Source organism: Miniopterus schreibersii (genome assembly GCF_964146895.1).
Source record: "Miniopterus schreibersii genome assembly, chromosome: 11".
NCBI lineage: Eukaryota > Metazoa > Chordata > Mammalia > Chiroptera > Miniopteridae > Miniopterus > Miniopterus schreibersii.
The window spans coordinates 44794062-44815033 of NC_138111.1; the positions used below are offsets into that span (position 1 = coordinate 44794062).

General features: G+C 34.9%; 1 protein-coding gene across 4 annotated transcripts in view; it reads left to right on the plus strand.

The window, feature by feature from the left end:
• The window catches only part of JAK2 (Janus kinase 2), an 85907-nt gene that overhangs the window by 34719 nt on the left and 30216 nt on the right, over window positions 1–20972 (plus strand). For all 4 annotated transcript variants that reach the window (XM_081152384.1, XM_081152383.1, XM_081152382.1 and 1 more), the window contains 3 exons: window positions 9904–10027; window positions 11411–11528; window positions 16057–16202. In XM_081152384.1, the coding sequence (XP_081008510.1) occupies window positions 9904–10027; window positions 11411–11528; window positions 16057–16202 (388 nt within the window). The remainder of the gene's footprint in view (window positions 1–9903; window positions 10028–11410; window positions 11529–16056; window positions 16203–20972) is intronic.

Consider the following 20972-nt stretch of genomic DNA (forward strand, 5'->3'; position numbering starts at 1 on the left):
AATAACAGACACCCATTTTACTTTTATGGCTCTGAAGTGTTTTCAGAAACTGAGGGCAAGAGACCAAATATAATAACAAAAGATGCTCCCATTGCTCTTAATGCTCAGGAAATTCCAAGGGTTTTGGGAAATGTGAGCCAGGAACTGTGGATGAAAACCAAATATATCTGATAAATACATTTTGGTCATCTGAATGAACAAATATATATATTTCTTATAAATCACTATCTTGTAGAGTGTGTTTATTTTGATATTAGTTATAGCCATCCCAGCTTTCTTTTGCTTACTATTTGCATGGGTTATCTTTTTCCATCTTTTCCCTTTCAACTTAAAATGTCTTTAGATTTAAAGTGGGTCTCTTGTGTACAACATATAGTTGGATTGTGTTTTTTACCCATTCTCCCAGTCTCTGCCTTATTTGGATAGTTTTATTCATTTGCATTTGTAGTAATTACTGATAAGGAAGACTAGTTTCTCCCATTTTCTCTGTTTTCTGTATTTTTCGTAACTTTTTTTATTCCTTGTTTCCTCCAGTATTGCCTTCTTTTGTGGTTAACTTTTTTATTACACCATTTTGATTCCTTTTCATTTTCCATTCTATATATTTTTGAAGTTATTTTCTTAGGGATTACCCTAGGAATTACAACTTGTCTCTTAAATTTGTAACAATCTATTTTGAATTAATACCACCTTAGCTTCAATAGTATGCAAAACTCTGCTTATATATACCTCTGTACCTTCTCCTTTATGATATTGTTTTACTAATTATATCTTTATGCACTGTGTGCCTATTAGTATAGATTTATAATTATTGGTATATACATTTGTCTTTTAAATCATGTTGGGGAAAAGAAGAATTATAATAAAACTCTAATAATACTGGCTTTTGTATTTATCTATATAGTTAGCTACATCAGAGTTCTTTTTCTTTACTTGTCTTTGAGTTACTATGTAATATCTTGTCATTTCCACCTAGAGAATGCTTTTAACACTTCCTATAGGGCATGTCTATTAGAAGTGAACTCCCTCAGCTTTTGTTTATCTGAGAATGTTTTAATTTCTTTATTTTTGAAGGATAATTTTGCAGATATAAAATTCTTGTTTGACAGTTTTCTCTTCGAGCACTTTAAATATGTCATTCTGTTGCCTTTTGGCTGAATGGTTTCTGAGAAATTGGCTGTGAGTCATATTGAGGATTCCTGATCAGGAATTTATTATATGTAATGAATCACTTCTCCCTTGCTGTTTTCAAGGTTCTCTGTTGTTGGCTTTTGATAGTTTGATTTTAATGTGTCTCGGTTTATATCCCTTTGTATTTATCCATTTTGGACCTCACTGAGCTTCATGGATTTGTGAATTTGTGGGTTTCATCAAATTTGGGGAGGTTTGGGCCATTATTTATCTAAGTATTTTTTTTGTCCCTTTCTCTATTATATCTTTCTCTGGGACTCCCATATTATACTCTGTGTAATTTTAGTCCTCTGAAATTTGTTGACTGTTTTGTGATTCAGATTATCAGGGAGGTTTTCAAAAATGTTTCACATGCATTTGAAAACAGTTTATATTCTGCGCTTGCTAGGTATAGTGTTCTCCAAATATAAACTAAGTTTAAGCTGACTAATAGTTTTAAATTTTTATGTCCTTTTATTTTTTTGTCTTCTCGCATGTTTAGAGATTTTGAATTTGTGTTTCTTTTCTGATTCCATCTACTTTTGCCTCATATATTTTGAAGGCTTGTTATTAGTTGAACACTAACTTAAGATTTTATGTCCTTCTATTGAATTGACCTTATTACCACGAAGTGTTCCTTTTTATCTCAACTAATATGTCTTTCTTAAAGTTTCGTTTTCTCACTCACCAGCTTTCTTTTGCTTTGTGTTTGTATGATATATCATTTTCCTTCTTTTTAGCTTCAACTATATTTGTCCTTCAATTAAAGTATATATTTAAATAACAGCCTTTTTTGTAATCTAGAATGATAAACTGTGTTTTAATTGGCTTGTTTTACATTTACATGTAATGTAAGGTAAATACTAATATAATTGTGTTTAAATCTGTTATGTTGTTATTTGTTTTTATTGTTTCATTTGTTTTTGTTTTCTGTTTCCCTTCTTTCCTAATTTTGTTTTAAGGTCGATCAAGTATTTTTTATTTTTTTAATTTATAGCTTCTATTAGATTTTTTGTTACAGTTTTTGTATTATTAGTGGTTACACACTAATAGGATTCTTGCTCAAGGCAGGCCAGAGTGATCAGATATCACCTGAGGGATAGTTGGGAAAAGGAGTTTGATAATATGTTAAAGATGGGGACTTTTTGCTAAAGGGACTTACCAAGATTCTTGCTAAAACTGGGTTCTATGAGGAAGTGCACGTGGGCCTTGTTGGGGAGAGGGTTCAGGGGAGCCTGACTAACATTTGGTCCAGCCAAGAGTCTTTGTCACTCCTTCCCTGAACTTCTGTGTTTTCTTGTGATCTTCACTGTCATTATACTTACCCTCTTGAATTATAATTCTCCAAAGCCTTCTCTGTACCATCTACTACACTGTGAGATTGTTAAAGAAAGGCACTGTTTTTCATTTTTGTATTTCCCATACCCGTCTTGTGCTTATTATAAAATAGGGACTCTGTTAATACTAGTGGAATGATAACCGTTCTTGCTCTAGAATGATACGAAACTATACCACAAATCTGGTAATGGCTTGGAAAAGAAGAAACACATCCACATTATTTTAATAAATAAAAATAAAAAGAATTTGGACATTATATAGGGAAAGAAAAGGGAGTTAAAAATGACAGGAATTTCTTTGAAGTCCTATTTTTTGAATACAATGTGTATCTCAAATACAGTGTCACTGCCTTTTCCTTTCTAGAACAACCCAGTCAAAATGAAAATAGTGAAATAAGTATTAATATATAATTGCAATTTTGAAATAAGTTATCATTGTGACTAAACATAACTATAAGCACTGTCTTTTGTTATTCCAAGGCTGACCTAACCATTTTCTTTTGATGTGTACTCCCTTTTTCTGACCCCTTTTACCAATTTATATGGATACATTCATTTTCCTATTTTGATACCTATAAGTAATAAATAGAGTCTTTCTTATATTAAGAAACCATTATTCATCATTTAAAAAAATCCTGATGATTCATAGTATGAATTCACTTTTCCTGCTTTGTGTGGTTATGCTATTGTTTGAAAATCATGACATCATTTTGTTCTAAAATATATCCCCTATCATGCTAAGAATTATAGTTCAATATATAATTTTCTTTCTATGATTATATTTAAACTAAATGCTAGCTCTTTGTTAAGGTTCTCTTTCCAGTGTTTTCTCTTTCCAAGGTAATCCTATATCAGGTCCTTTATGGCCCCTTCCTGGGCTATGTCATCTCCCACTGTGTCTCTTATGTACCTAGAACACTGTCTTATGTGAAATATTTTGCAGATAGAGGAGAAGCAGTACATCTAGATAAAAGAAGTAGTATGTGCAATACACAGGGACATGGGATTATGATGCTAACTACTTGATTAGATGATGTTATTTAAAAGTTCAAGTTTAAAATATTTTTTCAATGCAGAATTTGTGTGGATCAAAATAGTATTCAGATAAAATAACTATTTCTCAAATTATTTTAATGGCATTTGCTGTGAACTTGTTATTTTTAAAGTTTAGAGAATGTCAAGTCATAATTCTCTATAGTTTCAAGATGACTTATATGGTGAACCCTTATTTTGGTATTGATTAGTCTCTTTTTTTCCTTTCCCCTCCTTTTACTTTTCTTTCTTTTTGTCATGAGGGCTTACTGTTTTAACTTAATAAATTCTTTGGAAAAGTTTCTTCTCCATTATTCTGACCTTCCTTTTTTCTTAGTCCCATCCTGTTAACTAAGGCAATAATCTCTTCTGAATAATGGACACACTTTCTCCCATATGCACAGTCATTAGAATTTTGAGGTTATTATTTTATAAAATGGGGTCATATTATATGCCCTTGTGTGCCTCTTGCTTTGCTTATGAATATATACTTTGTGAAAAATCTATTCAAGCCAACTACTTTTGCACTAACTCATTCTTTTATTTAATTTCTTAACAGTTCATGGCATGGATTTTACTACCACAAATTTTTCTTCTGCTCTTGAATTTACATTTTCTTTCTATTTTCTCATTAATGTACTGCATCTATGTACTGCACTTTTGTCGTACATAGGAGAGATTGCTGAGTTTAAAGTTTTAAAAAATTTTTATTGACGTTTCTCAAGTTTATAACAATAGTGCTTTTTCAGAAGCTCTACCAGTTTACATGTCTAGCAGTTATGTAGCAGTACCCTTTTCACCATTAATCAGCACTAGATGTTATTCCTCTTATTATTTTTGCTAGTTGAATGGGTATAAAGTGATACCACATAATTTTAATTTGCATTTCCTTCAATACTAGGTGTTACCATCCCTTCACATTTTATTAGTCATGTAGACTTGCACTACTGTGAACAACTTATTTCCATTTTTCACTTTAATTTTTTAATTTTGCCTTTTTAATTTTGATTTCTTTATTGTAAAATATTGTAAATAGTACTTTGTATAGAAAAACATAATATATATCAGTATACTCACCACTCAACTTTTCAAAGCTATGATTTTGTCATTTTACTGCAGACTTTTCTCCAGTATGTTATTGTGATAAATTACATTAATACAGTTTTCTAATGTAGCCATCTCTGCAATCTTAGGATGAATGAACTTCGTTAATTTTTTTTAAAAGAAGCATTGCTGGATTTGATTTGCTAATATTTAGTTTAGGATTTTTTTGTACCTATTTTGGTAAGGGGCATTATCCTTTTAGGATGTCTTTGTCTGGTTTTGGTATCATGGTCAAACTAAACCCACAATATGTATCATTTTCTCTGTTCTCTTTTTTAATTCTCTGTAATTAAGATTGGACTTGTCTTTCATGTTTGGTTGAACTCATAAATTTCATCTGGGCCTGATGGTGGTTTTCCTTTCTTCTTTCTGATTCATCCTTATTCTCTTTCCTTCTTCCTCCTCCTTTCTTCTCCATTTTTTTTGAAGTGGGAGATTGTTTCTTTAATGATTATAGGTCTTTTGAAGTTTGTTATTAAATCCATTTTTAAAGTTATATATTTTTTAATTGTTTATTTGTCTACATTTTCAAATTTATTTGCATAATTTGTCTAGCACTCTCTTTTTGTCTTCATAACTTACATTTTAAAAAATTCTTGCCTGGCTGGGCGTGGCTCAGCGGTTGAGCGTCGACCTAGGATCCAGGTGATCGGGGTTCGATTCCCGGTCAGGGCACATGCCCAGGTTGTGGGCTAGGCAGCCGATCAATGACTCTCTCATCATTGATGTCTCTCTCTGTCTCTCTCTCTCTCTCTTTCTTCTCTCTGAAATCAATAAAGATATAAAAAAAAAATTCTTACTGTTTGTGCCTTCTTTCTTTCTTTTTTTTTTTAACCTTTTTTTTTTTTTTCTTTTTTAAACATATCTTTATTGATACCAGAGAGAGGAAAGGAAGGGGGAGAGAGAGATAGAAATATCAATGATGAGAGAATCATTGATCGACTGCCTAGCCCGCAACCTGGGCATGTGCCCTGACCGGGAATCAAACCCCAATCTCCTGGATCCTAGGTCGATATTAAACCGCTGAACCACACTCAGCCCGGCCCTTCTTTCTTTTTTGATGACAAAGGTTTGTTTATTTAATTAGTCATTGCAAATAAATAGCTTTTTTTGTGTTGATTTTTTTTTTTAATTTATCTTTATTGAAAATATTACAGGTGTCCCATTTTTCCCCCCACAGACCTCCTCCACCTCACTCCCACCCCATCCGCAAGCCTTCACCCCATTCTTGTGTGTGTCCATAGGTTATGCTATATGCATATAACTTCTTTGGTTAATTTCTTCCCACCCTCTACCCCCCTTCCCTCTTCCCTCTGAAATATGACCATCTGTTGCATGTGTCAATGTTTCTGGGTTATTTTGTTTGTCAGTTTCTTTTGTTCATTAGCTAATTCTTACAGAAGACCCTTCAACATTTCACGTAATACTGGTTTGGTGGCGATGAGCTCCTTTAGCTTTTTCTTATCTGTGAAATTCTTTATTGGACCTTCAGCTCTAAATGATAGCTTTGCTGGGTAGAGTAATCTTGGTTGTAGGTTCTTGTTTTTTATCACTTTGAATATTTCTTGCCACTCCCTTCTGGCCTGCAAAGTTTCTCTTGAGAAATCAGCTGAGAGTCGTATGGGTGCTCCCTTGTAGGTAACTAATTGCTTTTTTCTTGCTGCTTTTAAGATTCTCTCTTTGTCTTTAACCTTTGACATTTTAATTATGATGTGTCTTGCTGTGGGCCTCTTTGGATTCCTCTTGTTTGGGACCCTCTGTGCTTCCTGGACTTGTAAGTCTATTTTTTCCCCCAGGTAGGGGAAGTTTTCTGTAATTATCTTTTCAAATAGGTTTTCAATTTCTTGTTCTCTCTCTTCCCCTTCAGGCATCCCAGTAATATGAATGTTGGGACTCTCGAAGTTGTCCCAGAGGTTCCTTATGCTATCTTCATATTTCTGGATTCTTTTTTCTTTTTGCTCTTCTGGTTGGTTTTTTTTTGTTTCCTCATGTCCCAAATTGCTGATTTGATTCTTAGCATCCTCTACTCTACTGTTGATTTCCTGTAAATTATTCGTCCTTTCAGTTAGTACAGCCTTCATTTCTGACTGGTTCTTTATTATGTCATTGATGATTTCACTAGTTTCCTTAATAATCTTACTAATATCCTTGAGCATCCTTATAACCGTTGTTTTGAACTCTGTATCTAGTAGCTTGCTTGGCTCCATTTCATTTAACTCTTTTTCTGGAGATTTCTTCTGTTCCTTCATTTATGACATGTTTATTTGTCTCCACAAATGTTTTGGCTGCTTCTTGGTATTTGTTTCTATGTATTAGGTAGAGCCGCTAATCTCCTGGAATTGGTAGAGTGGCTTTGTGTAGGAGGTGTCCTGTAGGGCCCAGTGACTCAGTCTCCCCAGTCACCTGAGCTGGGCCTTCTAGGTGCTCCCCTGTGTGTGCTGTGTGCACTGTCCTGTTGTAGTGGATCCTTGATTGCTATTGATGTCACTGGGAAGACTTGACCTAAAAGGCCAATTGGCTGTGAGGACCAGCTGCAGCTACAGCTTAAGAACTGTGCTGGAGATACCCCTATGGAATAGGATTTACTTCAGTGGAGCTTTGATGTTCACCAAGTGTGCCCCTTGAGTGTGTCACTTGCTGATGTGGTAGGGTTGTAATCCAGCATGGTTGCAGCTGACCACCAGGTGGACTGTCTCTGGGGCCTCCTGGGAGGTGCAAAGTCAGCCTCTGCTTGTGCCTTGCCCAGGGCCACCCAGCATGAGCTACTCAGCAATCCACAGATGGCTGCTACTTGTGCTGGGCTTGGAGGTGTCCAGGAGAGGCCAAGCTATGAACCAATGCAGGCTGCCACTAGTGCCAGTCCTGGGGCCACTTATTGAGAGGTAGGGTGCACACTGAGGCCAACTGCTGCTTGTTTGAGAGATTTTAGGAAAGTCTTAAGCATGAAGCTAGAGAGGCCACTTGCACAGAAAAGCACCTGGAAATGGCTTGGATGAGCTTTCAAGTAGGGAGGGGCCGGGTCTCTGGGAATCACTTGGGTAGGGCAAGGGGTGTGAGTCAGGTTGATGAAGATTCAGAAATGGCGTTGCCTGCTGACTCTGTGCGAGGAGGACTCGCCAAAGAGCAATGGCCTCTGCCAGCTCTTCTGTCTGGGAGAAAGCTGCCCTTCCAGCTCTGGCCCTGATTCCAGGCAAGTTAGTTCCTCCCAAATGTCCCAGATTCCTTTCAAGCTGCTGCCCCTCTCTGGAGCTCAGAGATAGTGTGTCTGAGTAAGTCTATGCATGGGCCCTTTAAGAGGAGCTGCCTGGGACTCCCGCAGCCTCAGTGCCCCTCAGCCACAATCCCTGCTGGTTTTCACAGCCCGAATTGTGGGGACTTCACTTCCCGGCCTTGGAACCCTGGGCTGGGAGGCCTGATAGGCTGGGACCCCTAACTCCTCTGGGGAACCTCTTCTGCCAAGATATCCCTTCCGGCTTTAAACTGGGGCACCTGGGTGTGGGACTGCCACTGTGCTTCCGGAATTCAGCCCAGATTCCACCCCAGGTCGCCGCCTCTCCTACCAGTCTCTGTGTACTTCTTCAGTTCCCTAGATGTAGGACTTCTGTTCAGCTAGATTTCAGGAGGTTCTGAATGATGGTTGTTCTATATTTTAGTTGTAATTTTGATGTGGTTGCAGGATGTGGCAGGTACCATGGTAACCTACGCCGCCATCTTGTTGTTTGTTGGTTTTCTTTATTAAATTTTTATTCCCCGCTAACTGCTGTTATGTCATGTCCTTCTTTCAGCTGTCTTTGGGATTCTTCTTCTTTTTTTTTTTTTTTTAATATCTTTATTGATTTCAGAGAGAGGAAAGGGGAGAGAGAGAGAGAGAGAGAGAGAGAGAGAGAGAGAGAGAGAGAGAGAGAGAGAAACATCAATGATGAGACAGTTGATTGGCTGCCTCCTGTATGACCTCTACTGGGGACTGAGCCTGCAACCCGGGTATGTGCCCTGACTGGGAATTGAACTGTGATCTCCTGTATCATAGGTCAGTGTTCAACCTCTGAGCCATGCTTGCCAAGCTGGGATTATTCTTTTATTTGCTAACGTCTTGACTTAGATAACTTAGATCAGTCTGTTATTTTATAATGTAAACAGATTAAAGCTACAATATTTCCTCTTGAGTATCACGTTAGTTATATTTTATAATTTTTAATATCTGGTATTGGTGATCATTTATTATAAATGCTCTTTAATTTCTGCGACCTGTGACCTGTGAGATATTTAGAATTATTTGTAAATTCAAGAATGAATGCAAGGATACAATTTCAGAGTTTTTACTGAATAAGATTTTTATATGTAACTTGCTGAGATTTTTAAGTATCTATGAGTAGACAGTTGTTTTAATAATTTAACTACAGATTTAAAATGTTTGTTGTCAGTATGTCAAGTTGGTGTCATTTTTCCTACAGCAGAAAAGAATGAAAATATCACTATAAAATAAAAATTCTCTTGGTTTTTTTGAGGCTTATATTTTCAAATATATAGGATTTAAAAATGTTAAGTACTCATTTCTGAGTTAATTGAAGAATTATTGGAGAACATGCTATGTATGATTATTCTCTGGCATTTTGGAGACTTGTTTTTAGTCTCCACATGATTGGTTTGTGTATGTGTGTGTATATGTGAATGTTCTATATGTGCTGGGAAATAAAAAGCATTAATTGTGTGGCTTAGGTATTGTATATGATTTTTAAAAAGTTCAGTGGCCTTCAACTTTTTGTTCATGTACATCCTAAAATATCTTTGAAAAAAAATTACATACTCTTGCATTTTAAGTTGACAATTAAAATTTTTTATTTTAATTTAAATAGTGCAGAGAATATAATTACTAGTGTATTGTGTAAAACTTCATATTTAAAAATAAAGCTGTTTCACCGTTCTCTTAAAAGTATCCAGTGACTTTTAAATATTAGTTTTTGATGTCCTCATTATCAATTAAAACACACACAAATTTGAATCAATTTTTCTGTGGAGACATCTAAAAAACTGAATAATTTTAAAAATTTGATTGGAAAAGTCCCAGAAATTTTAAAATGTAGGGAAAAAAGATACTTAATTAAGAATTCAGTTGTAGGTCGTGTTGAACCAAAAGATTTCAACTGTTACTTCATTTTGTGCTAAGTTTGAGTTATTACTTCATGCCCACTACAAACTACAGATGTTAAGTAAATGTCCTTTTAATTCTCTGTACTCATTCCTTTTTCTGCTTCTTTCCTAGGAATCACACCTTTGTATCATAATATGTTTGCTTTAATGAGTGAAACAGAAAGGATCTGGTATCCACCCAACCACGTCTTCCACATGGATGAATCAACCAGGCACAATGTATTCTACAGAATAAGGTAGTTTCTTCAGTAAAGTTACTCACTTAATGGTAAAGAACAAAGTAGGAGAAATTATTGAACGTTTTTTTAATTGCAAGGTACCTAATATCAGAGACTAGAACTAATTAGCATTTATTTTTCTTCATTTAAGACTCTATTTCTCCATTAGAGGAATTGTCCATACATGTTCTTTAACTATAATGCTCTGAGAATAAAGCTGCCCTGGTGAGATGCTACTTTACCATTTATAATTATAATTAAATTTTAGAAGGTGAGCATGGCTTTACTAGCAAAATCCTAAATGTTTTGAATATTGCAAGTTTCCCCAAAATGGGATGCTCTGTGCAATAAAATGTAATCTCACATCTCTTCTTTTTAATAACTATTTTAAAAGTTGAAGAAATTTTTGCTAGTGTTTATTACAGTCTCAAATTTAAAAGTTTATTTATTTAATAATTTATGGTAACATGTAATACTAATATAGAGAAATCTGGAGGTACTTTTCTACTCAGAAGAATGAAACAAAGGAGTTAAGTTTGGCCCTGGCTGGAGGTGGCTCAGTTGGTTGGGCATGGTCCCATGCACTGAAAGATTGCTGATTGGATTCTGGTCAGGACACATGCCCAGGTTGAGGCTCGATCTCTGGTAGAGGGCGTGCAAGGAGGCAGCCGATTGATGTTTTGCTCTCACATTGATGTCTCTCTCTCTCCCTCCCTCCCTCCCTTTTCCTTTCTCTCTCTCTGAAAATCAATAAAAAATCTTTAAAAGGAAAGTTAAGTTTGATCTGTGGCTCTTTTGAAATAGATGCATTCAATGTAGAGAGTCAGTGTTGCAGTAAGAAAGAACATGTACTCACTCATAATTTTAAAAAGAAAGGTAAAGGAATCTTTAACTAAGACTCAAGAGAGACATCCTTACCATGATAAAGGGTATCTGTAGAAAACATGTAGCAAATAATATTCTTAAGTGATAAAATGTTAGTTAGATGCAGTCTCTTTAAATTGGGAACAAAGATAGCCACAGTTACTGCTTTTGTTTAGGATTTTAGTGTAGTAACACAGGGAAAAAAGTTTAATAATTGAAATAAAGAAGCAAAAAGTCAATATATGGAGATGATATTATAAGCATATTTCTACATTTCTCTGTTTCCTATTGCTTCTACATTCTGTGCATGGAAGAAGGCAGTATGCTGATTTTACACTTATGTTTCCTTGTGTTTCCTACCTATATTTTTATTATGGTCTTAAGATTTCCTTTTGTTCTCAACTTGTATTTAACACTGTTAGCTGTGTTTTCTGATTATGGGATAATACCTTTCAGTCTGCTGGAAGTGGTTATATATACACTATGTTTATATTTGAATTATTTGGAGGCTGACAGAATGTTTTAACTGTCTTGTAGGTTTTACTTTCCTTACTGGTATTGCAGCGGCAGCAACAGAACGTATCGGCATGGAATATCTCGAGGTGCTGAAGCTCCCCTTCTTGACGACTTTGTCATGTCTTACCTTTTTGCTCAGGTATGATTATATTATCTACTTGTACATGTGTTAAATGGTAAGTACCTTGCTGTGTAATTATCTCTTAATCAGGAAAATCTTCATATATGGGAAAATTCATGTTCTGTCTCTCATAGCAGGTACAGATAGGTAACAAACTTAAATCTTGATCACTAATTTTTAATCCCATGGTTTATGGATAAGCAAGTCTATTTTATAAAGATTCCTTGAATTGGCCATTTTGAATTTTCTTCTTTTTTTTATTTTAGTGCTTTAGATTATTTTAAGGATTTCACAAAATTTTGACTGAGCTTTACATCATGATTCATATAAACATAAGTGCCTAGGGCATAGGACAATAAAATATCTTTAGAGAAGTTTGTTTTTTTAATTCCTGAACAATTTCACACTTAAATAGTGGGGAGTGAAATGTAAAGAAATTAGGTAACTGCATTAAAAGTTGAGCTATAATAGTTTGTGTAACTCCTCATGGAAAGGGGGCTGGATGTTGATACTGAGTCTGAGAGCTGTGTTCCAGTTATTTGTTTATTAATATTGTTATGTTAAATATTTGTAGTGTATTTGAACATTTTGTAATGCTTTTTTTATCTATTACCTTGATTTAAACAGTAATTGAAATGTTTTATCATTAAATAACTTTTGTTGTTTTTATGTGTTGGAAGACTGAGGAGTAGAAACTAAAGAAAGAAAATATATTAATGCTTTTGGGTAAAGATATGTTCTTGGTATCCCCCAGGGTGTCAGATTAAGGAGTTCTAAGTGAGATTGGATAATATCATAGAAAATAATCCCACAGATCCTGATGACTCACATTTCTAAGATGTCTAGTAGGGCTAGTTCAGTTTGTGAGCAACAAATTGGAAAATATTTTGGGGGGGCAGTATGAGAGCGACCTACATTCTTTTTTTCTTTTAATCCTCACCCAAGGATATTTTTTCCATTGCTTTTCAGAGAGAGGGGAAGGGAGAGAGAAAGAGAAATATCGATGTGAGAGAGACACATCGATTGGTTGCCTCCCGCATGCACCCTGACTGGGGGTATTGAACCTGCAACCTAGATATGTGCCCTTGACCAAGAATTGAACCCATGACCCTTGGGTCTGAGGTCTGACGCTCTAACCACTGAGTCACACCAGCCAGGGTTCCATGGTCATACTTTTGATCTAGAAAAGTTATAGTTGATTTTCAATTTTGTGTTCCTAGGAGGGATGTTCATATTTAGAACAGCAAAATAATTTCACAGTGCAATCCTAAATTGTATCTAGACAATACTGCATGAATTTTTATATTTCTTTTTTATACACTTTTTAAATTTTTTAATTACAGTTGACAATATAATTTTTTTTATCAGTTTCCATTTTACTATTTCTTAATGTTCCTAGTTCTCTAAGTCTGTGCCCAGAAAATAAATAAGATAGTAATTATCTTATTCTTAGAGTGCATTTTATCAGATTAGGCTGTATGCATACGAGAGACTCAGTAAAGCAAATTTGACCCATGACATTACCAGAGTGTAAAAGTATGTTGACATTTTAAAATAACTAAAAAGCAGTTTAGCCATTAAATTGACTGATTTGGGTCAGGTAAACAATTAAAAAGCCAAAAGTGAGCTGCTCCTTTTAAATTTATTTTGTTCTGAGGATTTTCTTTATATCATTAAATATAGCCACTCAGGAAATATATAAACTGCTTCCATGTGAACAGCCTTTAGTTAATTCATATATATATTCAGCCAAAAAATATAGACATTTACTCCATGTTCTTTCTTTGGTTCATTTCTGATTTTGTGATTATAACTGTTTTATTTTTCTGGCTGAATGCAGATAAAAATTCTTTGTTCAAATGTTGTCAGATACCCATAAAAAAACTACTTTTCTACAGTTTTTAATGAAATGAAAATTTATTGGTACATTCTGTGATATCAAAGGCAGGCTAGTTTAAAATAAAATGCTTTGGCATTTGGGGCTCTATTTGTGGCTTTTCTCTAATGGGTATTTGGTTGATTATGTTCTTAGTGTTACTCTCACTGATTTTTCATATATTTGTTTTCTTTTGGGCATGAGTTCCACAGATTATCTTCATGGACAGAATTTATTATCCACTAGTCGAATATAGTATGGGGGGGGGAGCAAGCTCTTAAAAAGAAATCTACCTAGCCACCAGTTTTAGTAGCTCCTTTTTTTTTTTTTAACTTCTCACCTGAGGACATGCTTTACTGATTTTAGAAATAGGGGGAGAGAGAGAAAAAGAGAGGGAGGGTTGGGGGACATATGAGAGAAACATCGATCCGTTGATCTGTTGCCTCCTGTAAGCGCCCCCGCTGGGGGTCGAACCAGCAACTTAGGTATGTGCCCTGACCAGGGAATTTAACTGACAACCTTTCAGTGCACAGGACAATGCTCTAGCCAACTGAGTCACACTGGCCAGGGCTCAGTAGCTCCTTCTGAATCAGAATAACTTACTTGCCCATGTTCAAAAGTGTGGTGAAATAAGTGGTTGAAATTGAGCAAAAAGAAATTTAGCTCCTTCCCTTGATTAATTTTTATTACCAACATTTAGGCCTTTGTTTGACTAAAGCTGGTTATTTCATTGTTTATGCCTTTTAAATAATATACTTTATTTTCTTACACAAAAATGTTTTCTAATTAGTTAATAGAGAGTTAAACAAATCTACTCCTAAATGCATATTTATTTCTTTTAATAAAATTATTTTTAAGGAATTCATGTAAAACTTTAATTTCATGAGATAAGTTATCACATCAAAAGAAGGAAGAAAGTCCTGGCTGATGTTGCTCAGTGGTTAGAGTGTCAGCTCATGGACTGAAGGGTTGAGGGTTCGATTCCCAGCCTTGGTGCAGAGCATGCGAGAGATAACCAATAAATGTGTCTGTCTCACATTGATGTTCTCTCTCTGTCTCTCTCCCCTTCCCTCCCTCCCTTCCACTCTCTGGAAACCAGTAGAAAAAATATCCAAAGGTGAGGATTAACCAAAAAAACAACAACAAACAAAAACAAAAAAGAAGGAAGAAACATACAAAAAAATAGGCCCTATTTTTCTCTTATCTAGTTTAAAACCTTGGTTAAATATTGGTATTCCAGCTAATATTATAGCTCTTACCTTTCTTATAAAGGGAGTTGCTATTATTTTTAGAATATTGGTGCTTTTTATGTTCTACCATTTTCTTCCTCCCATCACATGTTCAATCTGATTTTATCTGTATCCCTAAAGTACCCAGGTCAAAATCTTGGAACTTCTGTTTTCCACTTTTCTTCATTCTTTGTATATAATTATAAAGTTATCAATGTTTTAGACTTTTTAAAGTCTTCTGTTCCATCCATTGGGTCCTTATTACCTCATATCTGAACATCGATGTGAGACAGACACATTTATTGGTTGTCTCTCACATGCTCTGCACCAAGGCCAGGAATCAAACCCTCAACCCTTCAGCCTCTCTCTGAGTGCACTTTCTTTTCTTTAAGCACTTCTATCATTGCTTTTTCTAACAATGAAAAAAAAGTCATGATGCTTTAAGAAGAGATGTTTTAAGAAACTGGTTTTCTATTGCTTCTAAGATCAAGTCATTCAAGGGTTCCTTTGTCTGATCCCGACTTACTTTTCCAAGTTTTAACCCATACTATTCCCTTACATAAATTAGTTTATTCCCTTACATAAACTAGTTCAACCAAACTAGTTTGAATCTTTGAACGTACTTTGTACTTTGTTCTTGTATTATTTCTTTTATTTCCTCATCATGTTTTTTGTCCATCCAAAAATACTTCATCTTCAAAGAATACACGAAATACCAAATTTTCCATAAAACCTACCCTGGGTACGCCAGCTGCATATACTCTGAACTATCTGTTGCGTGGCATCTACTATCCAGTGTCTGGCATCATCATTTTCTGTTTAAATGTTTAGCTTCTCTGCTAGATTTTAGTCTCTTTGAGGATTGAGACCACATCTTATTCTATATCCAACACAATCCTTAGTATAATGCCTTTAAAAAATGTATTGATTTGAGAGAGAGAGAGAGGAAGGGAGTGGGAAGAGAAACACCGATTTGTTGTTCCACTTATTTATGCATTCTTTGGTTGATTCTTGCATGTGCCCTGACTGACCAGGGATTGAACCCACAACCTTGGCTTATTGGGATGATGCTCTAACCAACTGAGCTACCCGGCCAGGACCCTTAGTATAATGCTTTGAACATATTTGGAACTCCGTACATATTTAATTAACATCTATTTTAATTTAAGTAGTTTTGACGTAGAAGATATGATTTGAAGATCTAAGCAGTGAAATAGATTGTTATATATATTTTCTAATTGGGAACCCAGTTTCAATCAGTTTCCATTTGCAGAACTTTTACTAAAATTTTTTGGCAAAATGTTTGAAAATTTAAGGAGTTGATATTCTTCTTAAATAAATGTGTTCTGGAAATTACATTAGAGGTTAAAATATGTTAATACATTAAAATGTGATATTGATACTTATGAGATATTTCCTTCTAAATGTTTTTTTCCTTTAGTGGCGTCATGATTTTTTGCATGGATGGATAAAAGTACCTGTGACCCATGAAACACAGGAAGAATGTCTTGGGATGGCAGTGTTAGATATGATGAGAATAGCCAAAGAAAATGACCAAACCCCACTCGACATCTATAGCTCTATCAGGTAATTTCCTTCAGCAAATCCATATACATAAATGGGACTGTCAAACTTTTTAAATGATTTACTTGTATTTAATGTGTTTGCCCATACTTTTTTATTTTATAATGATTAAAAGTTGTATGGGTAAGCTTTCTTGTGTAAAACACACACTTTCTTCCAATTTTATTGAAGTATTGACATAAACACTGTATAAGTTTAAGGTATCAGCATAATGGTTTGACTTAACGTATATTGTGAAAGGATTACCACTATGAATTCAGTTAACATCATCATTTCATATAGATAGAACAGAAAAAGAGAAAGAAAAAAATATTTTTCTCAGGATCTACCGTCTGAGCCACTTTCATGTATATCATACAGCAAAATGAACTGTAATCATCATATTGTACATTGCATCTGAGTTGTATTTATTTATCTTACAACTAAAAGAAATTCTTGAAAGAGGTGGTGTACTGCAGAAGGTATCATAGGTGTTCAATACCTATTTATTATTTGGTTTATTTATTCTGAAAAGGCTAGGTAAGGTCATAGGACTGAAATGAGTACCTGGAGGCATAACTTCTACCAGCAGATCCCACATTGTCTGTAGAAATAATTCTGAATTAGAATGTTTCTAATAGTGTCCATATTTTACTTGAATTAGTATCACCTGAGGTTCCTGCTAAAATGGAAGGTTTTTGGGCTCTAACTCAAGAATTTGGATTCAGTAAATCTGAGGTGAAGTCTACAAATATGAATTTTTATAAGTGCTCCAGGAAATTTTAAAAAATCAGCTTTATTGAGGTATAATTGACATATAAAACTGTAAGATATTTAAAGTGTACATCATGGTGATTTGATATATGTATACACTGTGAAAGGATCCCCTATGAAGTTTATTAATACATCCATCACCTCACATATTTATCTTTTTTTGGTTTTTGGTAGGTGGGGTGGGGGAGACTGTTTAAGTTCTATCCTTTTTAGCAAGTTTCAGTTACACATACAGAGTGTTGTTAATTATAGTCCCCTTGTTGTACGTTAAATCCTCAGACCTTATTCATCTTAGAATGGATTCAGCAGAATCTTGTATAGGTGAAGCACATTCCATACTCTCCAAATTATTCTTCTGCACATTGAATTTTGACAGTCATGCCAAATACAATTTTTGAAACACTACTTCTGCAGCCCAGCTTTAATGGCTGGAAAACTTTCACTCTTTTTAAAGGTGTATATGAATATGGGTATATATAAGAATGCTTTGTTGTTTTTTAAAGTTTGAATACTAAATATATGTCTTACCTATTACATAGTTACCCAATTAAAAGTTTGAAGATGCCATGAATCTGGTTAAAACTCTCTTTATTCCTTGAAATGCTGCTCTCAGTAATTGGCTTCAGTCACTTTTTTCCTGAGTGCCTTCAAAACAGTTTATACACAGTTTGCAGAGAATCAATGTCTTGTTTCCCTCTTTGGTTCTAAGTATTCTTGTCTTGCTTTCAGATATCCATTAGGCCTTAACCTACAGGTATGGGCCATAGGGTATGATTTCAGGAACTCACTGAGAAATCTAGAAGATTCCAAAGCCCAAAGGAAAAGCAAGAACATTTCTGTTTTCACTAAGACCTCGATCTTTATTAAAATGCAGATAGACACCCCTTAGGATATTAACTTAATTATTCATTTATTTGTTCATTCACTCATTTAACAGCATTTATTGAATACCTGCTATATGCTGGACCATAGGAGAACAGAGTCAGGGGAGGAGTATCTTACATACCATTAATGGAAACTGAAGGAATTGAAGGGAACACAGTTAAAGAACAGAGCTTTGAGCCACTGAATATGAATTTTATAAATATGAAGCCATCTTTCGGCTTATGCTGTGTTGGAACACTTCTGCTTTGGAGACCATGATATTGTCCAAAGTTTTGGCACAATCTGTGGTTTCTTTGAGGGCAGGAATCATGCCCTCTCTTCTCCTTATATTATTTAGTCTGGTGCCCTAAACTCATTGAATGTTTAGTCGTCGTATTTCTCTGTTTTTTCTTAATCAGGATATAAATGCATCTGCAAAATTCTGCATTATTTTGAAGTAGTCTAATTTTTCTATTTTTTTCTTTTGTCTCTTGTACCATGATATTTTAATATTAGATAAATAATTTATGTCTGTTCAGAAGCAAAAAGCATGCCTGCCTTAATATAATTTAACTCACTGATAGTTTATAAATTCTCATTTAGTGTTTATGTCTGAGAAATAATAAAAGACTACTCAATGTTAAAATATTCAGGATTGATGGGAGAACAGATGAATGATTAGTTTGGGGCAGAATTAAATAAGTTGCTTTGTTCCCAGAAATATCCAGGAGAGTATAGATCTCTGATGAGAATAACTAAATACACATCCTTTCCCATACTTAAAAAAATCTATACATATAAGATACATCTCTGTGTCTGTGAGCACATGCCTCTGTGTGCATATGCACCTGCATATATGTGTTTGTGCATTTGTATGTATTAGATACTTACTTTTTGTATGCCAACTCCTAATTGGCTATTTTGACTTAGGTGTTGGAGTATAAAAGGTGAAGGAAATAAATAAGATTTTTCTGTTTTCATTCTTCATCTGCTCTTTAAAAATCTTACACTTGCTAAAGGGTGAGAAGAAGAGAACTAGAGAATGGAAAGAGTTTCAAAGGAGATGGTTGAATTTACAAACACTGGGCCAGGGCCAAGGACACTTACATAGCAACTGAGCTACATCCTCATATCACTAAGACTCCTTTTCTAAACAACTAAGCAAATACTAGAATTTCCAGTGGCCTACTTCAGTTGTAACAATAAGATGAAGATTTCATTTTACAGAACAAAATATGGGACAGTTTCTAAGGCAAAGCTCAATTTCAGAGCCTTTTAGAGCCTTAATTTTAGGATTCTTTAAAAAACTCAAAATAAGTGTCATCAGAAAAAAATGTTTTTATGCTTTGAGAGTTAACAACTACTATCTCTTGAAATATTTTAGTGTTTCTAACGAGTCTGGTTCTGATAGCATAACACTAAAGTCTTTTCATCATATTCAAGAGCCACACACACGTATGGTATCCCAAAAGGTACATGTCTGGCCCTTTATTCTAGGAATCAAAATGGGAAGCCTTGTTGTATGATGTTATCTTAAACTCCTCTTTTTAATCTTCAAATTAGTTTTCCAACACCTTATTAAATCAAGTAGCCCATGGTGTTTATGTAAATTGTATTCCAAATTTAGTAAGGCTCTTGGTAACTAATTTTTTTGACAGAAGTAGATAAAGTAGGCATTTCAGTTTGCATCCTGATTGTATTTTTAATCTTTTTCCCCTGTGTTTTCTAAACATAGGCTCTCCTATGTGCTATCTACACTTTCATTAAATTTTATATATTTATTTACAAATATATAATTGCTATGAAAAGGAACAAAATGTGACTTTTGAGATCTGAAAAATGAGTAGAATTGAATGGGTTGAGAGAGGTGAGTGATGGAAAAGGCTTTGTAACAGAAGGGAACATAGGAAGACTGAAGAGAGGCAGTCAGAGCTCAAAGAGTTAGTAGATGATGCTGGAGCTTGACCATGTAGAATCTTAGAGTTCTGTTGTCAAGGTTAAGGACACTAAGAAACCATGCAAAGGTATTAAGCAAGGGTGAAATTATTAGATTTCTGTTTTTAAAAGATCCCCATGACTCACTCCAGTGTAGAAAACAGATTAGAGTGGTATATGAGTAAATGGAAATGAGGGTCAATCAGAGAGTAAGGCCATTGCAGTAGTTTCTCCAGGAGATGCAGTTGAATGGGTTAGTAATGAGTAAAATGGACAAATAAGAGAAATATATAAAAGGTAAAATCAAGGGAATGTGTCGATGGATGGAATAATGGAGGTTGCGGGAGAAGGTGGTGTAAAGGGTGTTTCCGGGGTTTCTGGGCCTTGCAGAAGTAGGTAGATTGTAGTGCTCTTTACTCAGATAGAGAATGTTGTAAGAGGATCTTGGAAGGACATTAGGGAGACTCATAAGTTTGGTTTGACACATTGTTTGAGGAGCTCTTGGGCCATCCAAATTAAAATGGGTAGATTGACTTGACTGGAAGATAAGGGTCTGGAGTTGAGAGGTCAGGGCTAGATATGGAAATACTGAGTGATTTGCATGCAGAGTATCTAGAAGGAAGAGAATGTGTATAAATAAGAAGAGGGCCCCTAATTAAGTCTTGAGGAACTTCAACATTTAATCACCAGGTAAAGAGGAGTAAACCTGTAAAGATTGAAGAGGGACAGCCAAAGAGATGGAAATAAAATCAGGAAAGCTAAGGGGAGAGAATTTCAAGGACAGAATGATCAACAGTGTTGGATGCTGCTAAAAAACTACAAGAAAAAACAAACCGGAGCATTTGGTTTTTTAGCAACATAGAGGTTTTTAATTTTATTTTAGTAAGAGCAGTTTCTGTGGGAGAATTAGGCAGAAGCCAAACTCGAGTGAGTTGAGGAGTAAATGGAAGGCAAGAAAATGGAAATGGCTGTTTTAAACTCTTTCAAAAAGAGGCCAGATAGGCTGTAGCTGGAGAAGATGTGGGATAAAGAGATTTTACATTTAGGATGGGAAGAACATTAGTATTTTTAAAACATGTGGATAGAAGAGAAATAAGTAAAGGTCTCCAGAAGGCAGATGTATATTAGAGGACGACCAGGTATAGGAAATACATGTTAAAGAAATGGCTATAACTAGTAGGTTCATACCTACCTCATTCATCGTAATAGGTGGGAAGGAGG